The sequence below is a fragment of the Daldinia childiae genome (genome assembly GCF_008694065.1).
Source record: "Daldinia childiae strain JS-1345 chromosome Unknown Scaffold3, whole genome shotgun sequence".
In the NCBI taxonomy this organism is placed as follows: domain Eukaryota; kingdom Fungi; phylum Ascomycota; class Sordariomycetes; order Xylariales; family Hypoxylaceae; genus Daldinia; species Daldinia childiae.
Genome location: NW_022984644.1, coordinates 2,327,165 through 2,351,398, shown reverse-complemented (window position 1 = coordinate 2,351,398; position 24,234 = coordinate 2,327,165). Strand labels below are relative to the sequence as shown.

Genomic DNA, 24,234 nt, shown 5'->3' with positions numbered 1-24,234 from the left:
TTTTACCATATTTTATTCATTTCGCTCTTTTTATCTATTTTTTCAATTCTTTCCGACATACGAACAGTACCAGGAAGCGATCGAATAATAGGCGTATTCTCCCTTGCAAACCATCTCGGATATTAATTCTGGCTTATATCGTCGATGACAGAAGAGCATGCGCTAGAAGGAGCTGCATACCCTTAGGGGCTTCAGGACATATTTGCTGATAATATCTATCCTTCGACAAACTTTCTTATCAGGCCTGGCTTTTACCAACTCACTGATACTTTTGGCTTCAACTCATAACAAAACTGATCCGCGCCTTTCGCCTCGATTATTCCACCTACCGTACCCCCTTCTACCTTAACAACTTACTTAGCTTCTGCGGTCACTACCTAAACTTCATCTGCATGAGAGAAGATGACTATAGAGTCTGATTCGGTATCGGCGGCACCGCCGCTATTAAAGCGACAGGCGCACGATACGACAAGCCCCGCCGCGCGCACACCTTCGAGGATAGGCACTCCTCCCCCACCCTCTGACCGAGGAACACTACAGGTGATGAATAATGTCGAAGGTGGTAATTCAAGAAATATACGTCATGGTGGACGGAGAGGTGAGAGGGCAAGTATAAGCGGCATCGATCCGGATACTTTGACGCGGGCTCTTTCGAGGGAACTTTCTGCCGACAGACGAGATAGCGCTTCAAGTGCTAGTCCTAGTAGGAAGCGACAGCGTATCAATGGCGACAGGTTAGTGAAACCTAATTTTCACTCATTCTAGTGATTGAATATCTTTCCCGGGGTTGTGACTAGTTGTGTTGAATTCTACCATGATTGTTCCTTCCCGTTATAAGATTTGTTTTTGTTTTCTTCGATCATACATACTAAAAAATGTCTAGATTTATACCCGCGCGCGTTGGCCAGGATATAATATCCGCTTTCAGTCTCATGCACGAAGAAGGATCGCCAGCTACACCCTCAAGGCAGAAGAAGCGAACACCGCACGGGGAGATTGACTTTCACCGAAGTAAGCTGACTTCAACTTCCTTCTACCTGTTGACCCAGTGCTAATTATACCTAGCTGAGGAGGCGAACGATAGATTCTCCCGAGTATTAAGAGCGGAGCTTTTCGAGAACACCATACCGCAGGCCACGCCGCAAACGATGTCTCCGGATGCCAACTTACCAGGTTCAGCACACTCTACACACACCCATAACGGTACAAGATCCCACACTCCGCCTAACAACCCTCCTCCATCTCTACCCTCGAGCTTCACCCCGTCAACACCTCACAAGAATCTCTTTTCTTACATGTCTCCCCGCCATCATTCCAACGTCGCTGGCCAGCCGACGCCGTCCCGAACACCACAGAGCCGCCATGGCCCCAATCTGGATATACGATCAGAGATATATAGCTTGTCTCCAGTTCGCTTCGGAAGCCAACAAATGCTATTAAGCCCGCGACGCCAACCTCGAGCAGTTAGCAAAGTACCTTACAAGGTTCTAGATGCTCCCGAGTTAGCGGATGACTTCTATTTGAACCTGGTTGATTGGGGTAGTGCCAATGTCTTGGGTGTTGGTCTGGGCTCGAGTGTCTACATGTGGAACGCCCAAACAAGTCGAGTAAATAAGCTCTGCACGCTTGAAGATGACACGGTTACAAGCGTATCATGGATTCAGAAAGGCACACACATAGCCATTGGTACTGGAAAGGGTTTAGTTCAGATCTGGGACGCCGAGAAGACGAGGCGCCTAAGAACGATGACAGGGCATACTGCACGCGTAGGATCCTTGGCATGGAACACCCACATCCTCACATCAGGATCTCGAGATCGATTGATATATCACCGCGATGTCAGGGCCCCGGACCAATGGATGCGAAAGCTTATGGGACATAAACAGGAGGTTTGCGGCTTGAAATGGAACTGCGAAGATGGCCAATTAGCAAGTGGCGGGAATGACAACAAACTCATGGTTTGGGATAAACTCTCCGAGACACCTTTGTGGAAATTCTCCGATCACACCGCTGCTGTTAAAGCAATAGCATGGTCCCCTCACCAGCGAGGTCTCCTAGCCTCAGGTGGCGGAACTGCTGATCGAAGGATAATATTCCACGACACAGTTCGCGGGTCAGTCATCAACGAGATTGATACCGGAAGCCAGGTGTGCAATATCTCTTGGTCGAAGAATTCCAACGAAATTGTCTCGACACATGGCTACAGCCAGAATCAAATCGTGGTTTGGAAGTATCCCGCCATGACCCAGGTGGTCAGCCTAACTGGACACACTTACCGAGTTCTGTACCTGGCAATGAGCCCCGATGGCAGGACAATAGTCACAGGGGCTGGTGATGAGACCCTGCGATTCTGGACCGTATTCGGAAGGAGACCAGGACAGAGGGAAGACAGCGATGGCGGCGGACGACTGAGTGACTGGGGTGTCATTCGGTGACGAAATCAAATCCGGACTTGATCTATTGTACGATGACAAACCCTACTTCACCATAACGATATTCACCTAGTTTCACGACATCTTCGAAGGGAAAGCATATTGCCTTTCCACAGTTCCTTGCATCCATCGGCGTTTTGCATGTATGAGTCTGTTTTTTTTTGGGAGGGGTACCCGGATCTTTTTGGTGTCTTTACCTAGCTATCATGGTATCAGACAGAGATTGACGGGCTAGCTAATTCGCATTCAATTGCCTTGATGAACGGCCGGTAGCCGGGGTGATGTGTCCTTTTTTCTCCTTATTTTTGGTACGGAATAGCAAGGCGTTGCGGGAAGGGACGAGGGAGGGTGGAGGACGGGAAAGGCCGCAGACTTACACGTCTTTGGAAGGGAATGGATCACGATATGATACTGGTCGGTTGGCAGGCTCGACGGGACGTAACGTCAAATGAAGGGCGTTCGGCGTGAACCTGGAGCATCATAGGTATTCTTATGATAGCGGTGTGTGAAATAAAAAAAAGAGGAAACTAAAAGTTCTTGAACCGGAGTTGTCATGTGTCGTGTCGTGTCGTGTCGTGTGTATGAATCGATATGAAGTGATGTAAAACGTGCTCTGGCATAGTATAGAAGATATTATTAGCTTTTATTTAGCAATTATGAGCTATTGCATGTATATTATACTAGTAGCAAACCATGGAATTCTAAAGTTATCATATGATACAACCAAGCACTAAATCGATCAACTGTCGTAAAAGGGATGTATGTTGTTTATGATTTCTAGCACGCTATGTATAGTATCGTTGTACTCCGTGGAGAGCCATGTCTCATTAAATCCCACACCCGCCGTTTCGTAACCTCTTCTTCCTTCACTTCGCCGCCTTTCCCAACCGTCTTAACTCCGTGGTTCTCTACTTCTAAAAAAAAATTCGATATGAAGAGGGGTATGGGGTATCGAGACGTGTTTCTCATGAATAATCAATCTTTGACGATGCTAATAATGCTATATGTAGCTAACCGCTCGCACAAGAACTCCAAATCCGAAAAGGGGAAGAAACATAAACAACGGCGACATGTATGTATACATGTATCGAGAGCGCCTTAAGCGGGTATCGCCCGGACTTCGGCCGGACCGGAAGTTGGCGTGGTGGTTTCAGATTAAGGAAATGGAATCTAACCAATTATCCCGTTGACCTATCGAGGCCATCAAGTCGTTTATCCGATATCTTAAGAAATCCTTGAAAAAAGCCTAAGTGGTAATTATATCCAATAGTCATGATTCTATCATCCCATTATGATATTACCTCGTTAAGTTTCCTTGCTCGTACTGCATCGTTAATACGTTCGTCGATCCCGCTAGCCGTCGAATCGTTCTTATTTAGAGATTCGCTGTCCTTAGCTGGCTTCTCATCATGTAACAACGGGATGTCATCAACGCTCAACCGCCGGCCGCTGGCAGGGTCTTGAACCCTGACGGCTGCCTCGGCACCTTCTTCGGTATCGGTTGCGCCAAGCTTGTGCTCTACATCCGGCGCGGGAGTGGAAACCATCGAAGGAGATCCGAGTACGTCAGGGCTGTTCTGCCACTTAGCAACTTCAGCCTTCATGGCCTCGAGCTCCTTCTGGAAGCGCTTGCCGAAGACATCGATGTAAAATGTAGAGCCATTATATACGCTCCATACGAAGACCACGATGAGGAAAGTAGCTGATGCCCAACGACTGTAAAACCATAAGGGACAGGGCAACATGGTCAACACGGCGTATAAGTACTGGATCAGCATGAAGGCGAACTCCTGTAAGGTGTTTGGTAGCGAGAGCACGATTCTGCCGATCCAGGTATTGGAGTAGGAACGGCGCAACCAGGTGAACGATGTCGGGCGGCCGGCGGCGATCTTTTCGCGCCGGCGGACCGTAATGAAGAAATAGTAACTCAGCTGCCAGACGGTATACGGTATTGTGGACCAAGCGAGCATCGATATGAGATTACCGTAAGCGGTTGGGGAACCCGGTGGAGAGGTCTTGATGGTCCAGAGCGCGGGGAATCGTTCGCGCTGCTGCTCGGGTGAGAATAGATGAGCTATGCAATGTAGCGTCACACACGGCATAATATGGATGAACAGGGATGTGACCTTGTCGAAGTCGTGGAACACGAGCGAATTACGCCACATTATAATAGCCACGGCGTTGTTTCCGTAAGCCAGGCAGTACGCAGCAATAAACAACCTCTTAGATGCCGGGAAGACCCAGAGACTGAGGAAAAGTAGTAGGTTGACGAAGTAACAAAGGTCGGCTAAGAAATAATGGTAGCCGCGTCGCCGGTAGGTATAAAAGCGGATGGGCATATAGTAGACGAGCTGGGCCGTGTACCAGACGTGAAAATACTCGGGGTAAGCGCCCAACAAGTAACCACTGATAAAAATGTTCATAACACCACCGATGAACGAGACCTTCTCGCGCATCGTAATAACCTTGGTATCGTTCCATTGGCGTCCTAATTTCTCTACGCTCTGCTTCATGCGCTTTCTATACCTCACCAACTGCTCATCAGCATCGGGTACCCTTCGCCGCCATTCTTCGACCATGCGTTCCTTGGCCACCTGGCCTCTATTCTTAAGAGCGGCTCGCGATTTGCGGACTTTCTCCGTCTGCGCTGATATTCCTCTTTGCAGCTTCTCTAACTGCTGTGGTAGGGCGAAATTATCGAGAAGGTCAAGGACAGTTAATCTATCCAGCGGAGGATATGAGTCCCAATCTTCATGATAGGAACTACTCCCCGAGAAGGAGGGATTCCTCGATATTCGAGGGCTGTTGGAGGCATCGCCTAGTTTGTGCGGATCGACCACAGGATGCTGCTGAGGTGATGAAGTTTGAGATGGAGATGGGGTCGTAGTATCGTCGGGAGTTAGAGCATTTTCATCGTCAGTATGGGTTCCCTCCGACTTGGAGGGTGCTAATCTGCTGGAATCGGCCATTTCTGCAAGGGTGCGAATTGGGAATCGTTGGATATCGTTGCGGAAAGACACTCTACGAAGAGCTTCAGCTCCTCTTAAAACTAATATGTCAGCCATCGCCGAGTGAACAATGAGGAATGGTTCGAGAGGGGAACAACGAATACGAACTTACAACAAGAGTAGGGGATTGCTTATAGTTAATAATAATTATTATTATTCTTTTGCTGGTCCGAAGAAGACGACTTCACCTTGTCCGTTTGTGCGTCCGAGTGGATGCGATATTAGGATTCGGTCCAATTAAATAAAGAGCCGACAACAGGTTGAAGCTAGAGACAAAGAAAGAAAAGCGAAGATAGGCAGACAGTGGGCGACATGTGACTTTTGGTAGGTAATGATAGACACGCGGTAAGATTGCGTGACTCTTAGAGGCTTGTGATTATGATCTAGAATTGAGGTAAGATATAGTCCTGTCGAAGTTAGGAAAAGTATAAAAAAGTAGGTGGGCGGAAATGTTGAAATTCTGATCCTGTAAGTGGCTGTCTCTAAAGGACGTGTCTCAAGCGCGACCTGTGGTTGGACGAAACTAAGCGGCTCTTATTATTGTGAGATCTCCAAAACTGTCAACTGCAGAATGGATGTGACTTTAAGACATAGGTAGGTTATATATGTGTTAGTTATGTGTATAAGTATTCCAAGTATTTGAACCCTTGGACGAACGGTTTCAAAGCTGGAACCGAATCCTCTTTTTGATTCGTGTTCGATTTATAGAGGACGCAACTGGTTTTTGTTAAGGGACGTGCATCATCGTCTTATGTTTTTTTTTTTCTTCGTAAAGCGTAAAGCGACAAAAAAGAATTGAAGGGGAAAATCAAGAAATAAATCAACTTAAACTTGTTACTTGTTGATTATGTATTCCGTACCCGGGATAGATATGATAAGTCGTTTGATAGCTAAGACCCTGAGAAGCAGGTATGATGATGACGCCATTAGGCATTTATAGTCAACCTTAAATTTATGTCACCTAAATTCTAGAATATAGAGCTAAGACTAAGCCTACCTACCTACACTAGTCGACTCAACTTATATACAACATGTTAGTAAGATTCGAAAAGAAAACGTGATATTTGACTATGCTAATGCCTCGGGTTAGCTTTTATTTTCCTTAGCCTTTTTTGGTGGGTAGACTTCATTTGGTTTACAAAAGTAGAAGGGTAGGTAGACAAAAAAGAACTTTAAAGATGCTTATAACAGGTATTCCTATTAGGTATAGCTGCAATATTCAAGCTGATTGGTGAATTGAGCTATGGCTGACACTTGCCTGTCAGCTGTATACGCTAATACTAGATCGGAAAGGAAAAGCCCCCGCGTCCGTACCGATGTACAGTCGCGTCTTGTAGGTACTTTCCGTAAAGCCAAAGCGTGGAAAAAGTATGGACAGACATATTATCGTGATACCTAAAACCTTGGAACTTATCTATCCACGTACATAATAACTACTTACATATTATTTGCATCATAAGGTACACTTACGGATACCTTCAATGCGCAAAGGCGCTCAGTCTTAATATACCCTTCTACCTATTCATTGAAATGTCATAACTGAAATCGCAATCGGATCCAAAGCCGCTTAGCGACGCTGGATCCTCTTTCGCATATTACCTCGCGTCGCGTCCTCATCTAACCAACATTAACCCACCACGTATTCTAGATAAGCCTTTTTACCAGTTAAGCCAAGATGGGTAAACTCATTCGTCTTGAGCTATTTAGTGCGTATACTACTCTATAAGAAGCTTTGAATATGCGACAAAAACTAATAACATGAAGATTTCAAGTCCTATAAGGGCCATCATACCCTTCTCTTTGGCGACTCGTATTTTACCTCCATTATCGGCCCAAATGGATCAGGCAAATCCAATTCGTATGCCCTACCCTCTCCTGCTTTACAATCGGCCCTTGCGCATTGCATATTAACTTAGCTCTGTAGTATGGATGCCATCTCCTTCGTCTTGGGTATCAAGTCGTCGCATCTACGTTCTGCCCACCTGAAAGATTTAGTATACCGCGGTCGAGTTCTTAAGACGTCCAAGATCAATGACGATGGTTCGGCTGCCGAGCCGACTACGAATGGACATACAAATGGACACGTTAACGGCGACGACAACGATAAACCGAATCGTAGTGACCCCAAAACCGCTTGGGTTATGGCTGTATACGAGGATGATGCTGGCGACGAGCAGCGATGGAAGCGCAGCATTACGAATCAGGGTTCGAGCGAATATCGTATCAACGACCGTGTCGTCACAGCCCAGCAATATAACGAGGCCCTCGAAGCTGAGAATATTCTTATCAAGGCCCGGAACTTCCTCGTCTTCCAGGGAGATGTTGAAGCTATCGCGGCTCAGTCTCCACAGGATTTAACTCGTCTAATTGAGCAAATTTCGGGCAGTTTGGAATATAAGCCCGAATACGAGAAACTCCAAAGCGAAGCAGATCAGGCCGCCGAGAATTCTAACTTTCAACTCCAAAGACGGCGTGGTATTAATTCCGAAATTAAGCAATACCAAGAGCAAAAACGCGAGGCCGAGAATTTTGAGAAGAAGACGGAAGAGCGCGATGCGGCCATCGTTACCCACATCCTCTGGAAACTATACCATTTTCAGCAGGTTATGGATGATTCCAGTGCTAAGATCCAGGATCATCAGGAAAATCTTAAGGAGTTCCGGCGCAATGTCGAATCATTTGAGAGGAAGCTTGAAGCTGCTCGCAAGGAGCAGGCTGATGCAGCAAAGGAGGTCCATAGGGTAGAGCGACAAATCAAGCGGCAGGAAAAGGAGATTGAGGAGAAAGAAAATAGTCTCGTCCCTATAGAGGAAAAAGTGCAGCAGACAAGTTCTCAGGCCGAAACAATCCGAACCAGGATCGAGGGCGTCAGAAAAGAACGTGATGAGCAGCGCAAATTGATCGCCAAGATCGAGAAGGACTTGGCCACAGTTCAAAAAGCACAGAAGCAGTTCGAGGACCAGTGGAAAGAGACGATGAAGAAGCAAGGAAAGGAGCTAAGCGATGCCGACCGAAAGGAATACAACACTCTTCGGGCGCAAGCTTTAAATAAGTCTTCGGAGAATCAAGCTAAGTTGGAAAACCTCAATCGACAGCTAAAAACCGATGAAGTCACCGTAAATAGTCTGAAGGGCAAGGTTGACGGCTATCAAGCTGCCGTAGAAAAACTAGAGACCGAGTTAGCAGCTATCCAGGAGCGAAAACGCACCACTGAAGCTACTGTAAAGCAGCTCTCGAGCGAGATGGATGCCAAGAAGAAGGAATTCAATCAAATCCAGTCAGAAAGGGTTAGGACTAACCAGAGACGAACTGAACTCGACGAGAAGCTTCAAGACGTCTTACGGAAATTATTAGAAGCAGACGATGGGAGGCGTCAAAATGACAAGGAGGCGCGAATAAAAGAGATGGTCACTTCTCTAAAGCGTATCTACCCAGGTGTCAAGGGCAGAGTTGGCGAGCTATGCAAACCGAAACAAAAGAAGTTCGATGAAGCCGTCATCACTGCACTCGGGCGCGATTTTGACTCTATTATTGTCGACAGTGAGAAAACCGGTGTCGAGTGTGTGCAGTATTTGAAAGACCAGCGTTTCCCGCCAATGACTTTTATCCCATTAGACAATATCAAGGTTAACGCGGTGAATACCGCTGTCAAAGGCATTTCCGGTGCTCGCTTGACGATCGATGCCATCGATTTTGACTCGTCTCTCGAGCGTGCCATGTCCTACGCTTGCGGCGGCTCAATTGTCTGCGATACACTGGATATTGCGAAGCAGGTTTGCTACGACCGCAGGATTCAAGTCAAGGCCGTAACCTTGGAAGGCTTCGTTATTCACAAGGCGGGCTTGATGACTGGTGGACGAGTCCAGGAAAATAAGGGAAACAAACGCCGCTTCGAGGAACACGACGTTCAAAATCTACAGAAGATGGCGGATAAATTCCGTGATGAAATCGAGAAGATACCTAGGGCCGATCGACGTGGCGTAGCAGAGGAGTCATTACAGAACGAGCTCGCCGGGCTTGATCAACGGTTAGCATTTGCTAACAGTGAACTAGCTGCTTTCAACCAGAATCTCACTAGCAAGAAAAAGGAGTTGGAACATGTCAAGCGCCAACTTAAGGAGTGGCAGCCCAAGTTCAAAGATGAAGACAGCAATTTACAGAAAACTCGAGCGTCGGTCGAGAAGTTCAAGTCTGCGATCGCCGAGGTGGAAGATAAGATCTTCGCCGACTTCTGCAAACGACTCGGATATTCTGACATACGAGCCTACGAAGCACAACAAGGTAGTCTTGAACAAGAGGCCGATGAGAAGCGCACACAGTTTGACCTCCAAAGATCAAGACTAGAAAGTAATAAGAGCTGGGAGACATCAAGATATAAGGATACCGAGAACAGACTTCATAACCTTGAGGTCCGCCTTAAGCAGTTGTCCGAAGATATCAAATCCTATCGAGCGGAGAAGAAGGCGATCGAGGAGGCAATGAGCAACGACCAGGATAACCTCGAAGCTTTACAGGAGCAGCTGGATGAATACAAAGCTGAACTTACCAAGCGCACCGAGAAAGTCAACGCAGCTAAGGCGGAGGTGCAAAAGAGAAGTAAGGATATCGAAAGTAGACAAAAAGCAATCAGTGCTCTAGAGACGGAGGTTCAGAAGAACAGTGCTGGGAAGTTTGCTCTATTAAGACGATGTCGACTAGAGCAGATCAATGTCCCCTTAATTTCAGGATCACTTGACAATCTTCCAAACGAAGACAACCTCTTACACCAAGACCCAGACGCTATGGATGTGGATGACGGTGACGACGCCGAGATGATGGATAACGCTATGGATGATCACGGTATCGAAGTTGACTTCGACCAGTTGGATGATGATCTGAAGAATGTAAGTTGGTGATTAAAACTTGACAAGGGTAGACGCTAACTTAGACAGCCTGACGATGAGGGCATAGAGGAGAAGCTACAAGAGAAGATATCATCTCTCACCGCAGAGCTGGAAAAGCTAAACCCCAACATGCGAGCAATAGAACGCCTAGAAGTTGTTGAAGCGCGGCTCAAGGCTACAGAAAGGGATTACAACGAATCAAAAGCGGCGTTTGAAGCTGCAAAGGATGCCTTCGACGAGATCAAAACTAAACGCTTCGAGTTGTTCAACAAGGCGTTCGTACACATCCGGGAGCAGATCGAGCACGTCTACAAGGACCTAACGCGGTCGGACCAGTACCCTCTTGGTGGACAGGCTTATCTAGATATCGAAGAAGACACGGACCGGCCGTATCTGTCGGGCATCAAGTACCACGCGATGCCGCCGCTGAAGCGCTTCCGCGATATGGAGCACCTGTCCGGTGGCGAGAAGACCATGGCTGCTCTCGCCCTGCTCTTTGCTATCCATTCATACCAGCCCTCTCCTTTCTTCGTCCTTGACGAAGTCGATGCTGCCCTCGACAACGCCAACGTCGACAAGATCAAGAACTACATCCGCGAGCACGCTGGCCCTGGAATGCAGTTCATCGTTATTAGTCTCAAGACGGGTCTCTTCCAAGATAGCGAGAGTCTGGTTGGTGTATATAGGGATCAAGAGGTGAATAGCTCGAGAACGCTGACCTTAGATGTAAGCTTCCCCCCTCTCTCCTTACTTTTAAACTTACTCTTTACTTTAACTCCTTTCCTTTACCTTCCTTGGCTTTATATATAGTTCATATTGTACTAACTTCTCGTTCTTAGCTACGTAAGTACGTATAATATCTAAATCAGTTTTATAAGAAAGAGATATTTCCATAGGAGAGGGATGTCATGAGGGACGGGTTCACGAATGACTAGGTAGTAATGGGTGGTGGGTTCGTGTTAGCATGGATGGCGAGCCTCAAATCATAGCTTTAGGGGCTTTGCCGAAGCATTATTACGTTGAAGATACCTTTAACAAGATCCCAAACATCCTATTTGTACTATACGTATTCCTTCGGAACGGTGTAGATAGGTATGTATCGTTTACATGGTATCACCTGGACTTTTTGTATTCCACGTCTGCAGCCAATTCTAGAAATCCAAATGTAATTGTTTGCTATCCATTTTTGGACGCCTCGCCTATGCATATCTGTCTAGCGGGAATTTAAGTATAAAAAAACCCCTGAAAATCAAAAAGACGATACGCTATGCCTTCCTATACATATATACTTAGGGTATCGTAACCACAAGGAAGTACTCACATATACTTCATGTGCTCTCCCTTCCCTTACCCTAGTGCCCGCAAACCCAACACACATAAAATTTTATTAGTTTTATTTAGACGTCCTCGAATTGCATCTCATCATCATCCTCGCTTTCGCCGCCGTTGGTTGGCTCCGCTAGCTTGACCTTCTTTGAAGGCCTATCTTCCGAGGTGGGAGTATCCGCAGCACTAGTGGGACCGCTCGAAGCAAGACGCTTCTCGCCAGTAGAACTAATATTCGCAGAGATTTCCACGAACTCTTCATCCTCACTTTCATCTTCCTCACCGTCCTCATCATCTTCCTCAGCTTCTTTCTCAGCCTTACGCCTTGCTTCCTCGGCTTGGGACTTCTGTAATGTCTTGAATAGCTCCTCCATAGCTTTATCGTGGTTAGCGTCGCCGACTGATTCGTCCGGCATTTTAACGCTGTCGTCGTCCGTCTTAATTGCTGAACTTGAGTTGGAACCTCCGGCAAATGATAGACCAGAGACAGTGCTTCGGGTATGCCACTCCGGCAACGCGTTCATCTGAGCAACCTCCTCTTTACGGGCGCGTTCAGCTTCTTTCTCGGCTTCGGTAGGGCCATCCGTGTCTGTAATGCTGATCGCAATACTCTGGGGGCCAGTATTCGCCATACCCTTGACAGCGGTTGGTTTACCAAGAGATTCGACGGCGATCGAAGGGGCGACCCTGTTGGCTTCATCGCGGTAGACAGGGGCAGCTTGAGAATATAAAGTCTCAAAGTCGGCGTCGGGAATAGTAACGGTATCGAGCTTCGGCAGGACTTCGATGATGAATTTGATCTGACTGTTTAGTCGAGTAGAGAGCTCGTGGCCGCCAGCCTCGCGATCGGGGTCAAAAACGAGGACTGTGTTGCAGCGGTGACATAGAAAACCTCGGACAGGATCGTTATTGTCAACAACATCGAGCATAGTCCATTCGGCCTTGCAAAGGGGACAAAAGTATTCCTTCTTCTCTTGCTGGGGGGTGGATTCGCCTTGAACTTTCTTGTCGAGTAGGAAAGTCCTATACTTGATAGCATCGATGGCCTGGCGATAATCGATGTAATAGTATGTGCGATTTCGTGGTTTCTCTTTGTCTTTCTCAAGCTCAGGTCTCATATGGCTATGACAATAGCAATTAGTTCAATAAGTGTTAATGAATAAGGGCCAAAAAAGGTAGCCGTACATCTGCAATAAGTGATCTTCCTTTAGCTTGCCGCAAACCCTGTGCAAATCTTTCCCATTGAGGTGGACTAAGTAAGATAAGTCGTCGTCGCGCAAAGTCGTATGGCGGACCAATGCATCAATGATAATGATCATTCTACGATCCTCGGGATTGGTATAGAAAGCGCGTACGACAGAGCGTACTAGGGTCTGTACCATATCCATGATGACGAAAGATGCTAGACGAATAGGCGCAAATGGTAGGTAGAAGAGTCGTTGGATTGTTGGATTGCGACAGAAAAGTTGAAGAAGCGGAATGCGATAATACGAGAATATGAAAATGTAAAAATGTAAAAATAATAGAATTAATGGTAGACGGATGGGTAAGTAAGTAGCAGACAAAGCCACTCAAAAAATGATAGTGAATGTAGTTTCCATCATTTGTCAGTTTATTGCCGGGCAGTTATTGACTTGTAGGAAGTTGGCGGTGGTAGAATATCTAAAGAGGACAAAGCGAGAGGCAAGATGCGATGTTCCGTGCGAAGGTTCCGTCGGATGTTCCGCTTAAGGAAGAAGACTATTACAAATTGGCATGCTGGATTAGACTTGAACCTAGCCCATCAACTAACCAGCATTTAGGTACCTTATAGGGTTTGAATTACGAATTGGGAAACCCTAATGGTCGTTTCGCGTTGCGCGTTTCTAAGATATCGAACAGCCTCGAGCGATTGGCGAAGTTGAGGAAGTCTATCCAAATGTTTAGCTTGACGGATATTACCTAAGAGGTACCTAAGGACCTTAGAGGTATCATTTCTCGGACATTCTGTTTGTCCGGTCCCGCTATCTTTTTTATCTTTTTGTCGTAACTTTAACTCCAAATATTTAGCTGACGTCACATGCCAATACCAAATGTACATTCAAGTAGGTACCTACATTTGTAAATGGGGAGGCACTACCAGCAATCTATATGTAATTCGTAGGAGATATTTGTAAGAATTCCAAACTGAAATAATACATGATGACGTCTATTCGAGTACAACCCACTCTAGATTATTTCTCCGAATTTATCAGGGAGTTCTACAAACACTCACTCTCTTAAGGCAAAAAGGTAAACGAGGATAAGGTTGCAACCAGCATATTTACTCACTTCTACAACACAAAGACGATATTAAATAAAACATGTAGTTAAAACATGTATAAACGACTCGAATATCGTCAGAAGGCTCCTACGCCAAGGGTCATTATAAGAACATTGAAAACAAGACATAAATAAAATGACTCTCGACTTCCCACCTATCTATCTATTACCTACTCATATCGAACCCAACAAGTTGCCAGAACTAGAGAGTAAAATACCTACTTTAACCCATAACATCGATGAGTCTAATATTATCCTGGGCAAGATATCTAATAAGGAAAGGGCAAAATTCGAACTAAGGCGCAGAGACATTCTAACTGAAGATATCAAATTATCTTCGATTCCTCCCCTTACTCCGGAGACGCAGAAAGATGACCCATCTCCGCCACCGAAGCGAAGAAAGCTCTCGGGCTCGGTATCTTCTAAGCACACGCATGACTATAGGCAGATAACTGGATCTGAAGAAGAGAGTCTTGATGATAGTGCAAGTACTTTTGGTAGAACTAGTTGGGAAGACCAAGGGTTCGGAAAGACTACAGACGAAGATGACAACTCTATCGTCAGAGTTGTGAAATTTTCTTGGTTTATGGACTGTTTAGCTCAAGACTCTATTCTTCCAATAGATAAGTATTTGATATATGAAGGACGCAGGATACAAAAGACATCTAAGAAACCTCCTCCAAACTCTGATGATATCCTCAGACGTGCTCGACAAGAAGGCGGAGACGACAGCTTTTTATCAAAAGGAGGCTCTTCGCATATCTATGCATCTACCTCACAGCATTTCAGAACATCTGCTAATGTAAAGCGCCCTGAGTTGGTCCACGAGTCAACGTCAGAGCATGAGCGTCGCTCACACATGCCCCCGATTCCGGATTACTTACACACAACATACTCTTGTCAGCGTCCCACTCCTGCAAGCCCCCCTAACGACTCTTTTATAGATGAGTTAGAAAAGATTCGGACGTTCAGAACCCTCGAGGGTGACAAGGTAGGCATCAGAGCCTACTCTACAAGTATCGCCTCCTTGTCCGCTTACCCCTATCTCATTTCACACTCAGCTGGTAGGTGCTCAAAGAGCCCTTAATGTAGCATGGATTTATCTGATTTCGATTCCAGAAGTAGCCAGACTCCCTGGCTGTAGTGATAAAATTGCTGCGCTATATCAGCAATGGAAAGCGAATGGCTATTTAGAAGAGATCGAAGAGGCAAAGAAGGATCCGAAAATGTCTGCACTACAATTATTCTACAACATATGGGGTGTCGCAGATACTACTGCTCGCGAGTTCTATAAGAAAGGATGGCGAGATCTCGACGACATAGTTGAATACGGATGGGATAATCTGAGTCGAGTTCAACAGATTGGTATCAAGTACTACGACGAACTACAGGAGAAATTACCTCGTCGTGAAGTTGAAGAAATCGGGCAGGTTATACTGAACCACGCTAATAAGATTCGCAAGGGGTTCGAGATGGTTATCGTCGGAGGCTACAGAAGGGGTAAAAGGGAAAGCGGCGATGTTGATGTTATCCTTAGCCACCCCAATGCGGTCGCCACCTTAAACTTTGTCGCGGCTATTGTCCATAGTCTTGAGAAGGATAAGTATATAACTCACACGCTCATTATGAGCACCAAGAATAGCGACCGTGGGCAGACTCCAGTGTCATGGAAGGGACAGGACCGTAAGGCGGGCGCCGGATTCGATACCCTGGATAAAGCCCTAGTGGTATGGCAAGATCCGTACTGGGACAAGACCGCATCATCTAAGAATCCAAACCCTCATCGGAGAGTTGACATCATTATCAGTCCATGGAAGACGGCAGGATGTGCCGTAATTGGTTGGACGGGAGGTACGACCTTTCAGCGAGATCTACGGAGATATTGCAAGCATGTAAAGGCTCTCAAGTTCGATAGTAGCGGCGTACGGAGTTGGATGGATGGAAGTTGGGTAGATCTCGAGAGTGACTTGAATGGTCCAGCCCCGGATATGCTTACAGCGGAGAAGCGGGTTTTTGAGAGACTTGGACTGGAATGGCGTCCGCCGGAGGAAAGGTGTACAAGATGATTACATTTGCGATCTCGATTTCGTAATGGCCTATTGAAATCGAAGATGGGCTTAATAATGTCTGCGAAAATCATGCTGCACCTAGGGTCATTGCTATTATAAGAGTTCATCAAACCAAAGGGATAGGGTTTCGAGCCTTATTACCCCTGAGGGTGATAAATATTTGCACTATCTACTCCATTATCCATTCGACGCCTTATAGTTAGTAGAGGAAGTGTAAGATACGCACTTAATGTGATATAGCAAATCGATGAGCATGTTATTGTTGGATGATCTCATCTCGCTTCCCCTATTCGGAACTTTGTAGGATTGCATACGAGCGGGACGGAATTGTAACAACACCAAAAAAAAAAAAAAAGGAAAAAAAAATACAAATAAAAATAAAAATACAAAAAAGCAGGCCCTAGGCTCGAGCTGCGCGCATTTGACCTGAACAATGAGACCGTCTTGCCGCCCTGCCGCTGACTCGAACCCGGTACCTTCGAAAAACACCGCGAAGGCATTTTATCTACGCCGTCTTACCTTCAGACCACTAGGCCACAGCCTCTTTGGCTTCGTATCTTCAGGTCAGGAGTGATGGAGGGGCTGTTAATGGGCCTTATAAGTTTGCTTCGGGTACATGTAGTTATGTATCTGGTTGCCTGGAGACTGCGTTGCTATGGAGGTGCCTGAGGTAGACACTTGTTTACATGAACTGTAGACAGGTAATTTTGATGTGTTAATGTTTATATAAGGTACTGAATAAGCCCAATGGTATGGTCAAGTCGTATTAATGCATTTACCTATAATACACGTGTTTGTATGTCTAGATGGATATTATACATCTTATAGATGGGAAAGGATCCAGTGCGCCTGTACGCCCATTTCTCATATCTATTTCTTAAATAGTTAATCGTCTTATTTCACATACAAGGTAGGTATACATAGGTGCTCATCCTCAGTCATGTAGGATGATAGAATATCGTGGCGGTCTGCATTCAGCTTCGTCACCAGCCCCCATAAACTACCATCTACCATCGTCACCCTTCCCTTTCCCCTTTTTCTTAGCCCATCACAACTTAGATTCAGGTCTATTTCTCCCATCATCACCACTAGACCTCTCCAGTATCCAATCTCCCACATCTTGATAGAACTCCTCCTTCCCGGGATCAGCGTGTAACTGGTGCGCCCAACCCTCATACGACTTAAACTTGCCATCCTCCACCTTCTTCCCCTGCTGCTCCCACCACTCCCGCACGCGATCATAACTCGTCACCATATCCGCGGTGCCATGCGCGAGAAACACAGCGCGCACGCGCGGCCGCAGCCGCAGCCTCCCCGCCGCCAGCGCCTCCGCGCGATCAATCATGCCAGACAGTCCCTCCAGCGTGCCCGTATAATGCAGCAGCGGGTCCGCCGCCAGACTCTTCTGCACCGCCGGGTCGCGACACAAATGCTCCGGCGGCACCGGGCGCACGAGCGTGAAATTCGGCACGACGCGCGCCGCCAGACGTCCCGACACGATCGTCAGCCGGTTCGGCTGGACAGATGGCGCAAACCCCAGGAACGGCGCCTCCAGGATCCAGCCGCGGATGCGGGATACTACGTCGTCGAACGCGGGGGTACTGGCTAAAGCGAGTATTTCACCACCGCCCATGGAGTGGCCTAGGACGAATACTGGGACGTCATCTGTGGAGGAGGAGGAGGAGGGGGAACTCAAGGCCCTCTCGCGGATGAAGGCCGCGAGATCCGCTAGCACGGTGGCTGTGGGACCGGTGCGTCCGCGGTCGGCGGGCCGGCGCACGCTTTTCCCCCAGCCGCGCTGGTCGAAGCCTAGGACGGCGATGCCGCGGCGCGCTAGGGACGGGAAGAGCTCGTAGTACCGGTCGATGTGGTCGCTGAATCCGTGGACGGCGACGAGTTTTGCTTTGGGCGGGACGGAGGGCTGGGGAGGGTTAGTTTTTTGGTTGTTTAGGTATGTATAAGAGAGTGTTAGTTACATACGAGCCAGGACTTGGTGTGTAGGCTCACGCCATCAACCTCAAATGTGCCCTCGATAATATTGACATCTCCCATTGTGGGCAGCTGGTTGGTGGTGGTAATGAAAGAGCAATTGGAATCTATAAGATAACCTGATTGCAGATCAACGGTAGTGAAAAATGTAGTACCCGTCTATTTCTATCATATGTCGTTGAATAGTTTGGTACTTGAGGTAGATATAAGCTCTAAGTTGAAATAAAATGAAGCTTTGAGAATAGCTTTTGTACCTAGTTGCGAAGTAGCTGGGAGCTATGTAAGCAGAGTCGTATAAACAATACAGTTACTGATTGGTCAAGGAGCGGCTCATATAATATATTTGTATTGATGAATTTGTATTGATGACGGGATCGTATTCCCTCGAATAGGATGTGACCCAATCAACGTTTCTGCATCGGGAAGCTCACCGAGGTAAAGGTAACCAACTCTAAAGGCCTTGTAAGTTCAATTAGGCGTTGAAGGCATGTGAAATATAGTGGGGTATTGGGGTAATAAGCCACCACTAGGTACCAGTCAGGTACCTAATGTATACCTCCATTACTTCCTTATTAGATTAGGTAATTCAGTATAAACTTCCTAAGTCTAACAGCATAACTTCTTTTTATCTTCTCTTACCTATTCTACTTTTCGGGTTAAACGGGATAAATATAAATATACATCCCTCGATATCTCGTTAGCATTTCCATGGAACCCTTACATCCATAGTCTTAGGAACTAAGTGCCCAAGCATCCCAATGATAACCAGAGCTTCTCTATCTTCTTTTTCGACGTGCCGCTTACCGCTACTAATATCAATGGTTTGTACCCGGTCTAAGTATTCATATAAGGTTGCGCTTAACCCGGCTATACTGCACATAGCGATCATTTGAACGCCGAAGAAGGACGCACTAGACGACGGATTCGGCGGCACGTGGAGTTGACGGCGATCCACAATGAGTGCCCAGAGCGGGTAGTTAAGTTAGTTGGTTAGACCCGGTAGATGACTCGAGGATGAGTAGTGGGTAGTGTTAGTTCTAGATTTAGATAAAATATATTTATTGCTTTCAGCTAACCGCTGTGGACCCCATTTGGCACATACCCACTTTGTGGCATAGGTTTACACCAAAACTACTACCTTTTCAACCTTGAATAATATCATATATGTTGATGATATAAATTTAAAACTGGATTCATTTGATACTTTAAAAGGTCTTATTATTAACCATATATTTTTAATAAAATAAAAAAATTTATTTATGGTATAATTGCTATGGTTATTGCTTAATATAAAAAGTACATCGTTTTTATATGTAAATCAGGTATAAAAATAAGTATTTTTTAACAATATAAGGAATTAAAATACTATAATAATAAAGCCTTATATTTTAAATCTAAATCTGGTAATATAGTATTTTAAATTCTTTATATACATAATATACAATTAGTTATTATTGGTATTTTATATTATTAAAATATCCAAGTTCGAAAATAGCCTTATATTAAATTATATTATATTTGTATAAACAAAACTTTCAACTTGTATATTAAGCCACTTAATTTAATTATAGTTATAAAACTTTTTATATAGCGTAAAACTAATTATATTAACCTTTTAAGCCTAATATCTTTAAATATAAAATGCTTAAAAGTAAATTATCGTAACGTTTTTTTACACCTAATTTATATGTGATATTTAATATAGTACACTAAAATACCAATCTTATTATAACCACCGCTTCAAGTCCAATATTATATATATAGTCAAAAACACAAATTAATTATCTACCAGCTGATACTAGCCTCAAGTAAATATCATTAATATATATAATATTATTCAAGGTTAAAAATGTAGTGTTTTGGTGGAAAATGTCCCACAAAGTAGGTATGTGCCAAATAAGGTCCACAGCGGTTAGTTGACTGTTCTGACATATACATGGAGTTGGGTAACACAACAAGAGTTGTACTCTAAAAATAAATCCTAGTAACACAAAACCACGACGTATGCTAAATGCGGAGCTTTATGATAGAAAGAGATACAAGATTAAACAACCAAGCGGCCGCTAGAATTGTGCCATCTACTGCAACTGATATTAGAACTATCGAATTGTCTTTAAATATAACGCGTAGCAGATAAGATTAAGTGAGCAAATCTAGTTAGAAATAATCGTTAGTATGCACTTGTTGTATCCGCACTTAAGTAAATGGGTAAATGGTTTAGGCCTATGATGTAATGGTACGGGGTGCATGTGACGCCGTCCCAAGCTAAGTAAAAGACCGGCTGCCAATGGAATTCTCTTGTAACACCACTCGTCGTGTTACACTGTATTCCAAGGGCTCTTTCTCAGCTTCCCTTTTATTGGGTTCTGAGTTCTCAGTTTGAAAAAAGACTGAAGGTGCACCCGAGCTGAGTAATATAAGTTTCGCTTGAAATAATACAAGCGAAACAACATTGTACTACCGTAATCTGAACTTTTAATCCTAAAGACTAACCTCGTTACTCACCGCCGTCGGAAGGTAACCTTCGGAGAGTACCTAATATACGTAAATAACCTACCACCTCGAATCCCTATATACTATACCTTAACACCTTTGAGAATGCCTCGTCCGTGGGAATTTAACGAGGAGGGCCCCGAGCCGGAAGAGGAGCGACGGACCCTGCTACGAGAAGGCGAGGAAAAAGCGCGGCGTGTCTTTTCCGACTTCATCGAATTCGCTTTCTCGGGCAACATTCTTGAAATTGCATTCGGTTTGATGTCAGTGAGCCCGTCTAGAGCTTAGGGCTGCGGACCACTGACTCTCGTCTCTGCAGCCTAGCAACGGCATTCACAGCCGTCACTACCTCACTCGTGAGCGATATACTTCTCCCTCCACTCTCCATCATCCTCCCACTACGAAGAAACATGGGCGAGAAGTTCGCCGTGTTGAGACCAGGGCCGAATTACAACGACCAAGATGGCTACAACACCCTAGATCAGGCGCAGAGTGATGGGGCCGTCATTCTAGCTTATGGGTACGGATAGTTAAACGCCTTCGTTGTTGACAATAGGTTCTCGGTAATTAACTTCGTCGATTAGTATATTTCTCAACAGGGTCATCAATTTTCTAGGCGTCGGCCTAGCCCTGTACGGCCTAGCAAGCTTGTACCAGTGCCTGTCGCACGATCCTATCATCAAGCATACCGTCAAGTGTCGATACTGTAGGAAGAGTGTCAGCTCAAAGGTATGTGATTTTGACCCTAAGGTAGCTGGCCACTAGGGACCGATGGGTCTGACCGATCTAGGCAATCCGATGTGTGAATTGTACTAGCTGGCTCGATGGGCGAGAAGAGCGGATGCGATAGACGACCCATAGTTACGAGTTGTTTATCGGAAATACCGACTGAATATCGTGTTTCCGGTCAGTATGTATGCTTCGAATTAATCACCTTTCGGGATGCATTCTAAGTATTATTCTTTTTTAGAGAATGTCTCATATAAACACTTTGATAGGCTTTAGACCACTTGGTTTAGCATGATCGGATCGAACATTCTCGTCATTGAGTTTCGGTGTTGGCGTAGATCGGCGCATGGGCACCAGTGAAGTTCGAGGAAACGTCACGAGGGGAAATCCGGTTTCAGGGGGGTATGGCGTATGTTGGGAGAGTATTTGCCTTACAAGAACTTCAATCCAAATTTGGGCCGAGTACTAGTACTTCTCATGCTTATGGAGATATTGTTAAATGAGATTTTTGGTTGAAATCAAAGACTTCTTGATTAATAGTGATCGTAATTGTTGTAATTATGAAATTCACTTTGTGAAGACTAAAAGTTCGAATTGGAAAGTTGAAGATTAGGTATCTTGTATAACTATATGCCGCAAATGAGGTATGCACTAATGAAGTAAAGCGTTGATCAGATAAAGCCGATAAGCTATTTTACTGCTACATCTGCATATGTTGCATATGTAGAGTTGCAGCCAAGTTTTAATCCCTGGAACCGACCCGCGATGTATGATGTCACTGTTATAGCAACGTGGTTAGGGGCAATATAATTTCTTCTAGTTCATGTTAAACACCTTTTAATACCACAATGCCTCGAGTCAGATCTGATTTTCGCGTACTAAAATTTAATGGACGCGTTATAACCGTTTCCAAAAGCTTATAATGTCTAATGAGTCGCATATTCAACTTCACGACTTGGAACGATCAGCGACAGAGACGGCAACCTTACAGTCGCAACAGCAGCAACAGCGCGAATACCAAGATAATGGACGCCGTCGTTCGAGTTCTGACCCTATAGGTCAAGGTCGTCAGCGGCCAGGATTAGCAGTGATACGACCTCGCAGGGGAATAAATGGCTCTCGTATGGCCCCGATTGCTGAGAATGCAAGACCGACTAGTACAGCTCTTTTCCATACACCGAACGGGCGGGCTGAACTCGATGAAAATATCGCCGACCTACTCGATGTAATAGGTAAGTGCTTTATAAAACAGCGATAAAATGTTCGAGTATAGAGCTGACCACTTAATCAGATCCCGAGGTGTCTACGTTTAACAACGTGACCAATATACAAAACTCTCTTTTTGTGCCATCTCTCGGTAGATTTATCAACCGGAGGCCAACATATCAACTTTCAATAGTGCCCGAACATAGAACCATTCGAGAGGAGAAGGATAAAGAGGAAGAAGGGTTTAATTTTGACCATGCCGTTCTCCCCGATGGAGTATTTTTAGACGGGTGGACTGCTGACGAAAAGGATGAGCTTAATGACTATGTGCGCCATATGTTACATTCACGACGTTCACGATTTAAGCGCAGCATGAAGGCTTTCGGACAGTACGTCAGGAAGCCCCTTGGCTTTTTTGTGACGCTATACGCGACTCTTATCACGCTTTTCGGCTTGGCCTGGGTACTATTCTTGATTGGTTGGATTTACGTCGGAGAAGAGCAGGTTTACGCCATCAACGTTATCGACTACGTCCTGGTCGCCCTTTTCGGTCTCGTCGGTGACGGTTTGGCGCCTTTTCGTGCCATAGATACCTATCACATGGCTTATATAGCCCACTACCATCGCCTAACATGGAAGCTACGCAGAAGGAAACGCATGGGGAACCTGCGCGACAAGAACGACTTACCGACGAATTCGGATCTCGAGGCGGCGCGCGATGAGTTATCAGTCTTGTCACCGCAGCAAGAAGCGCGGCTTGTATACCACCAGACGAAGTTTGCTAAATCGCACACTTTCTACAAGCCGCACGAGACCAAGACACATTACGCATTTCCCCTGAACTGGCTGGTAGCAATCGTAACGCTGCTCGATCTACACTCGTGCCTGCAGATCGCGCTGGGCGCGACGACATGGGGCATCGACTATAACGTACGGCCGATGGCAATAACAGCGACGATCCTATGCTGCTCCATCGCGGTCAACATCACGGCAGGCATCCTAATCAGCATCGGGGGCCGGCGGACGCGCAAGAAGGACGTGGTGGAGCGCATGTTCCGACAGGACCTAACGCGCGAGGCGTTCGACAAGATTCGCGCGCGCGGCAAGAAACACGGCGACACCGAGAAGCAGCTCAAGGCCGAGCGCGCGCTCGAGCAGGGCCGCAAGAGCGAGGCGAATGACGACGCGGCGAGCGAGGAGATACGTGGCGTTCCGATAGAGCATACTAAGACGGACGACGAGAAGGAGATATACCCAGACGCGCGATGATATTGGGATAGACGTGGATAATGTCTAATGATCTGGTTTTTCTTTAAATTATTTGGTGGAGGATAACGCATACATACCCAGGGAATATACATGGTCTTTTTTTTTGTAATTGCTAAAACTCGCTGTTAGAAAGCCGTATGATAATATTGAAATGATTTATCATCAAACCTAGTCTGATCTCGCAGCCTCTAACCGTGCTACGTTAGTATACTTAGATCTTTTAACTGAAGGATTTAATTTTCCTTTTACCCCTTCTTGTGGTGGTCGTATATTTTAAGGGGTAATCTAGGGGCTTTGGTAAAAGTTGGTTCACGGCTTGGGGTAGCGTCTCCCTTCTATGCTTTAGCCGTATAACTATGAACTAGTATTCGTAATAGAGCGTTTAGTCTCTCCCTCGCTCCCTTCTTGCTGAAACTGATCGCGGTGAGAATTAATAACTCTAGATTACTCTATGTTTGAGCTATGCTGAAGTTGAGATGGGGAAAGTTTCTCGAAGCTGGAGAAGCAAAAGGGGGGAGAGCAGGGTTTC

The 24,234-nt window shown here is 45.7% G+C and overlaps 8 protein-coding genes across 8 annotated transcripts; 5 read left to right on the top strand and 3 right to left on the bottom strand.

Moving 5' to 3' along the window:
- Nucleotides 1-402: 402 nt before the first annotated feature.
- Nucleotides 403-2,435, top strand: GL218_03358 (Fizzy-related protein like protein; the record flags this gene model as incomplete). The annotated part of the gene is made up of 3 exons (XM_033579915.1): nucleotides 403-734; nucleotides 884-1,011; nucleotides 1,066-2,435. The coding sequence occupies 3 exons, from the start codon at nucleotides 403-405 to the stop codon at nucleotides 2,433-2,435; spliced, it is 1,830 nt and encodes a 609-aa protein (XP_033437545.1).
- Nucleotides 2,436-3,721: 1,286 nt separating this feature from the next.
- On the bottom strand, nucleotides 3,722-5,401 carry GL218_03357 (uncharacterized protein; the record flags this gene model as incomplete). The annotated part of the gene is made up of 1 exon (XM_033579914.1): nucleotides 3,722-5,401. One exon carries the CDS (start codon nucleotides 5,399-5,401, stop codon nucleotides 3,722-3,724), a length of 1,680 nt encoding a protein of 559 aa, XP_033437542.1.
- Nucleotides 5,402-7,115: 1,714 nt separating this feature from the next.
- On the top strand, nucleotides 7,116-11,180 carry GL218_03356 (Structural maintenance of chromosomes protein 1; the record flags this gene model as incomplete). The annotated part of the gene is made up of 5 exons (XM_033579913.1): nucleotides 7,116-7,146; nucleotides 7,205-7,298; nucleotides 7,365-10,323; nucleotides 10,372-11,049; nucleotides 11,163-11,180. The coding sequence occupies 5 exons, from the start codon at nucleotides 7,116-7,118 to the stop codon at nucleotides 11,178-11,180; spliced, it is 3,780 nt and encodes a 1,259-aa protein (XP_033437176.1).
- A 540-nt stretch (nucleotides 11,181-11,720) lies between these two features.
- Nucleotides 11,721-13,037, bottom strand: GL218_03355 (Transcription initiation factor IIE subunit alpha; the record flags this gene model as incomplete). The annotated part of the gene is made up of 2 exons (XM_033579912.1): nucleotides 11,721-12,771; nucleotides 12,835-13,037. The coding sequence occupies 2 exons, from the start codon at nucleotides 13,035-13,037 to the stop codon at nucleotides 11,721-11,723; spliced, it is 1,254 nt and encodes a 417-aa protein (XP_033437540.1).
- Nucleotides 13,038-14,086: 1,049 nt separating this feature from the next.
- On the top strand, nucleotides 14,087-16,016 carry GL218_03354 (DNA polymerase type-X family protein pol4; the record flags this gene model as incomplete). Its single annotated transcript, XM_033579911.1, has 2 exons — nucleotides 14,087-15,014; nucleotides 15,070-16,016. The coding sequence occupies 2 exons, from the start codon at nucleotides 14,087-14,089 to the stop codon at nucleotides 16,014-16,016; spliced, it is 1,875 nt and encodes a 624-aa protein (XP_033437541.1).
- Nucleotides 16,017-17,067: 1,051 nt separating this feature from the next.
- On the bottom strand, nucleotides 17,068-18,071 carry GL218_03353 (putative monoglyceride lipase; the record flags this gene model as incomplete). The annotated part of the gene is made up of 2 exons (XM_033579910.1): nucleotides 17,068-17,940; nucleotides 18,000-18,071. 2 exons carry the CDS (start codon nucleotides 18,069-18,071, stop codon nucleotides 17,068-17,070), a joined length of 945 nt encoding a protein of 314 aa, XP_033437538.1.
- Nucleotides 18,072-20,606: 2,535 nt separating this feature from the next.
- Nucleotides 20,607-21,351, top strand: GL218_03352 (Large-conductance mechanosensitive channel; the record flags this gene model as incomplete). The annotated part of the gene is made up of 4 exons (XM_033579909.1): nucleotides 20,607-20,764; nucleotides 20,821-21,021; nucleotides 21,086-21,230; nucleotides 21,292-21,351. 4 exons carry the CDS (start codon nucleotides 20,607-20,609, stop codon nucleotides 21,349-21,351), a joined length of 564 nt encoding a protein of 187 aa, XP_033437539.1.
- An 801-nt stretch (nucleotides 21,352-22,152) lies between these two features.
- Nucleotides 22,153-23,705, top strand: GL218_03351 (uncharacterized protein; the record flags this gene model as incomplete). Its single annotated transcript, XM_033579908.1, has 2 exons — nucleotides 22,153-22,462; nucleotides 22,522-23,705. The coding sequence occupies 2 exons, from the start codon at nucleotides 22,153-22,155 to the stop codon at nucleotides 23,703-23,705; spliced, it is 1,494 nt and encodes a 497-aa protein (XP_033437168.1).
- Between the last annotated feature and the right edge of the window lie 529 nt (nucleotides 23,706-24,234).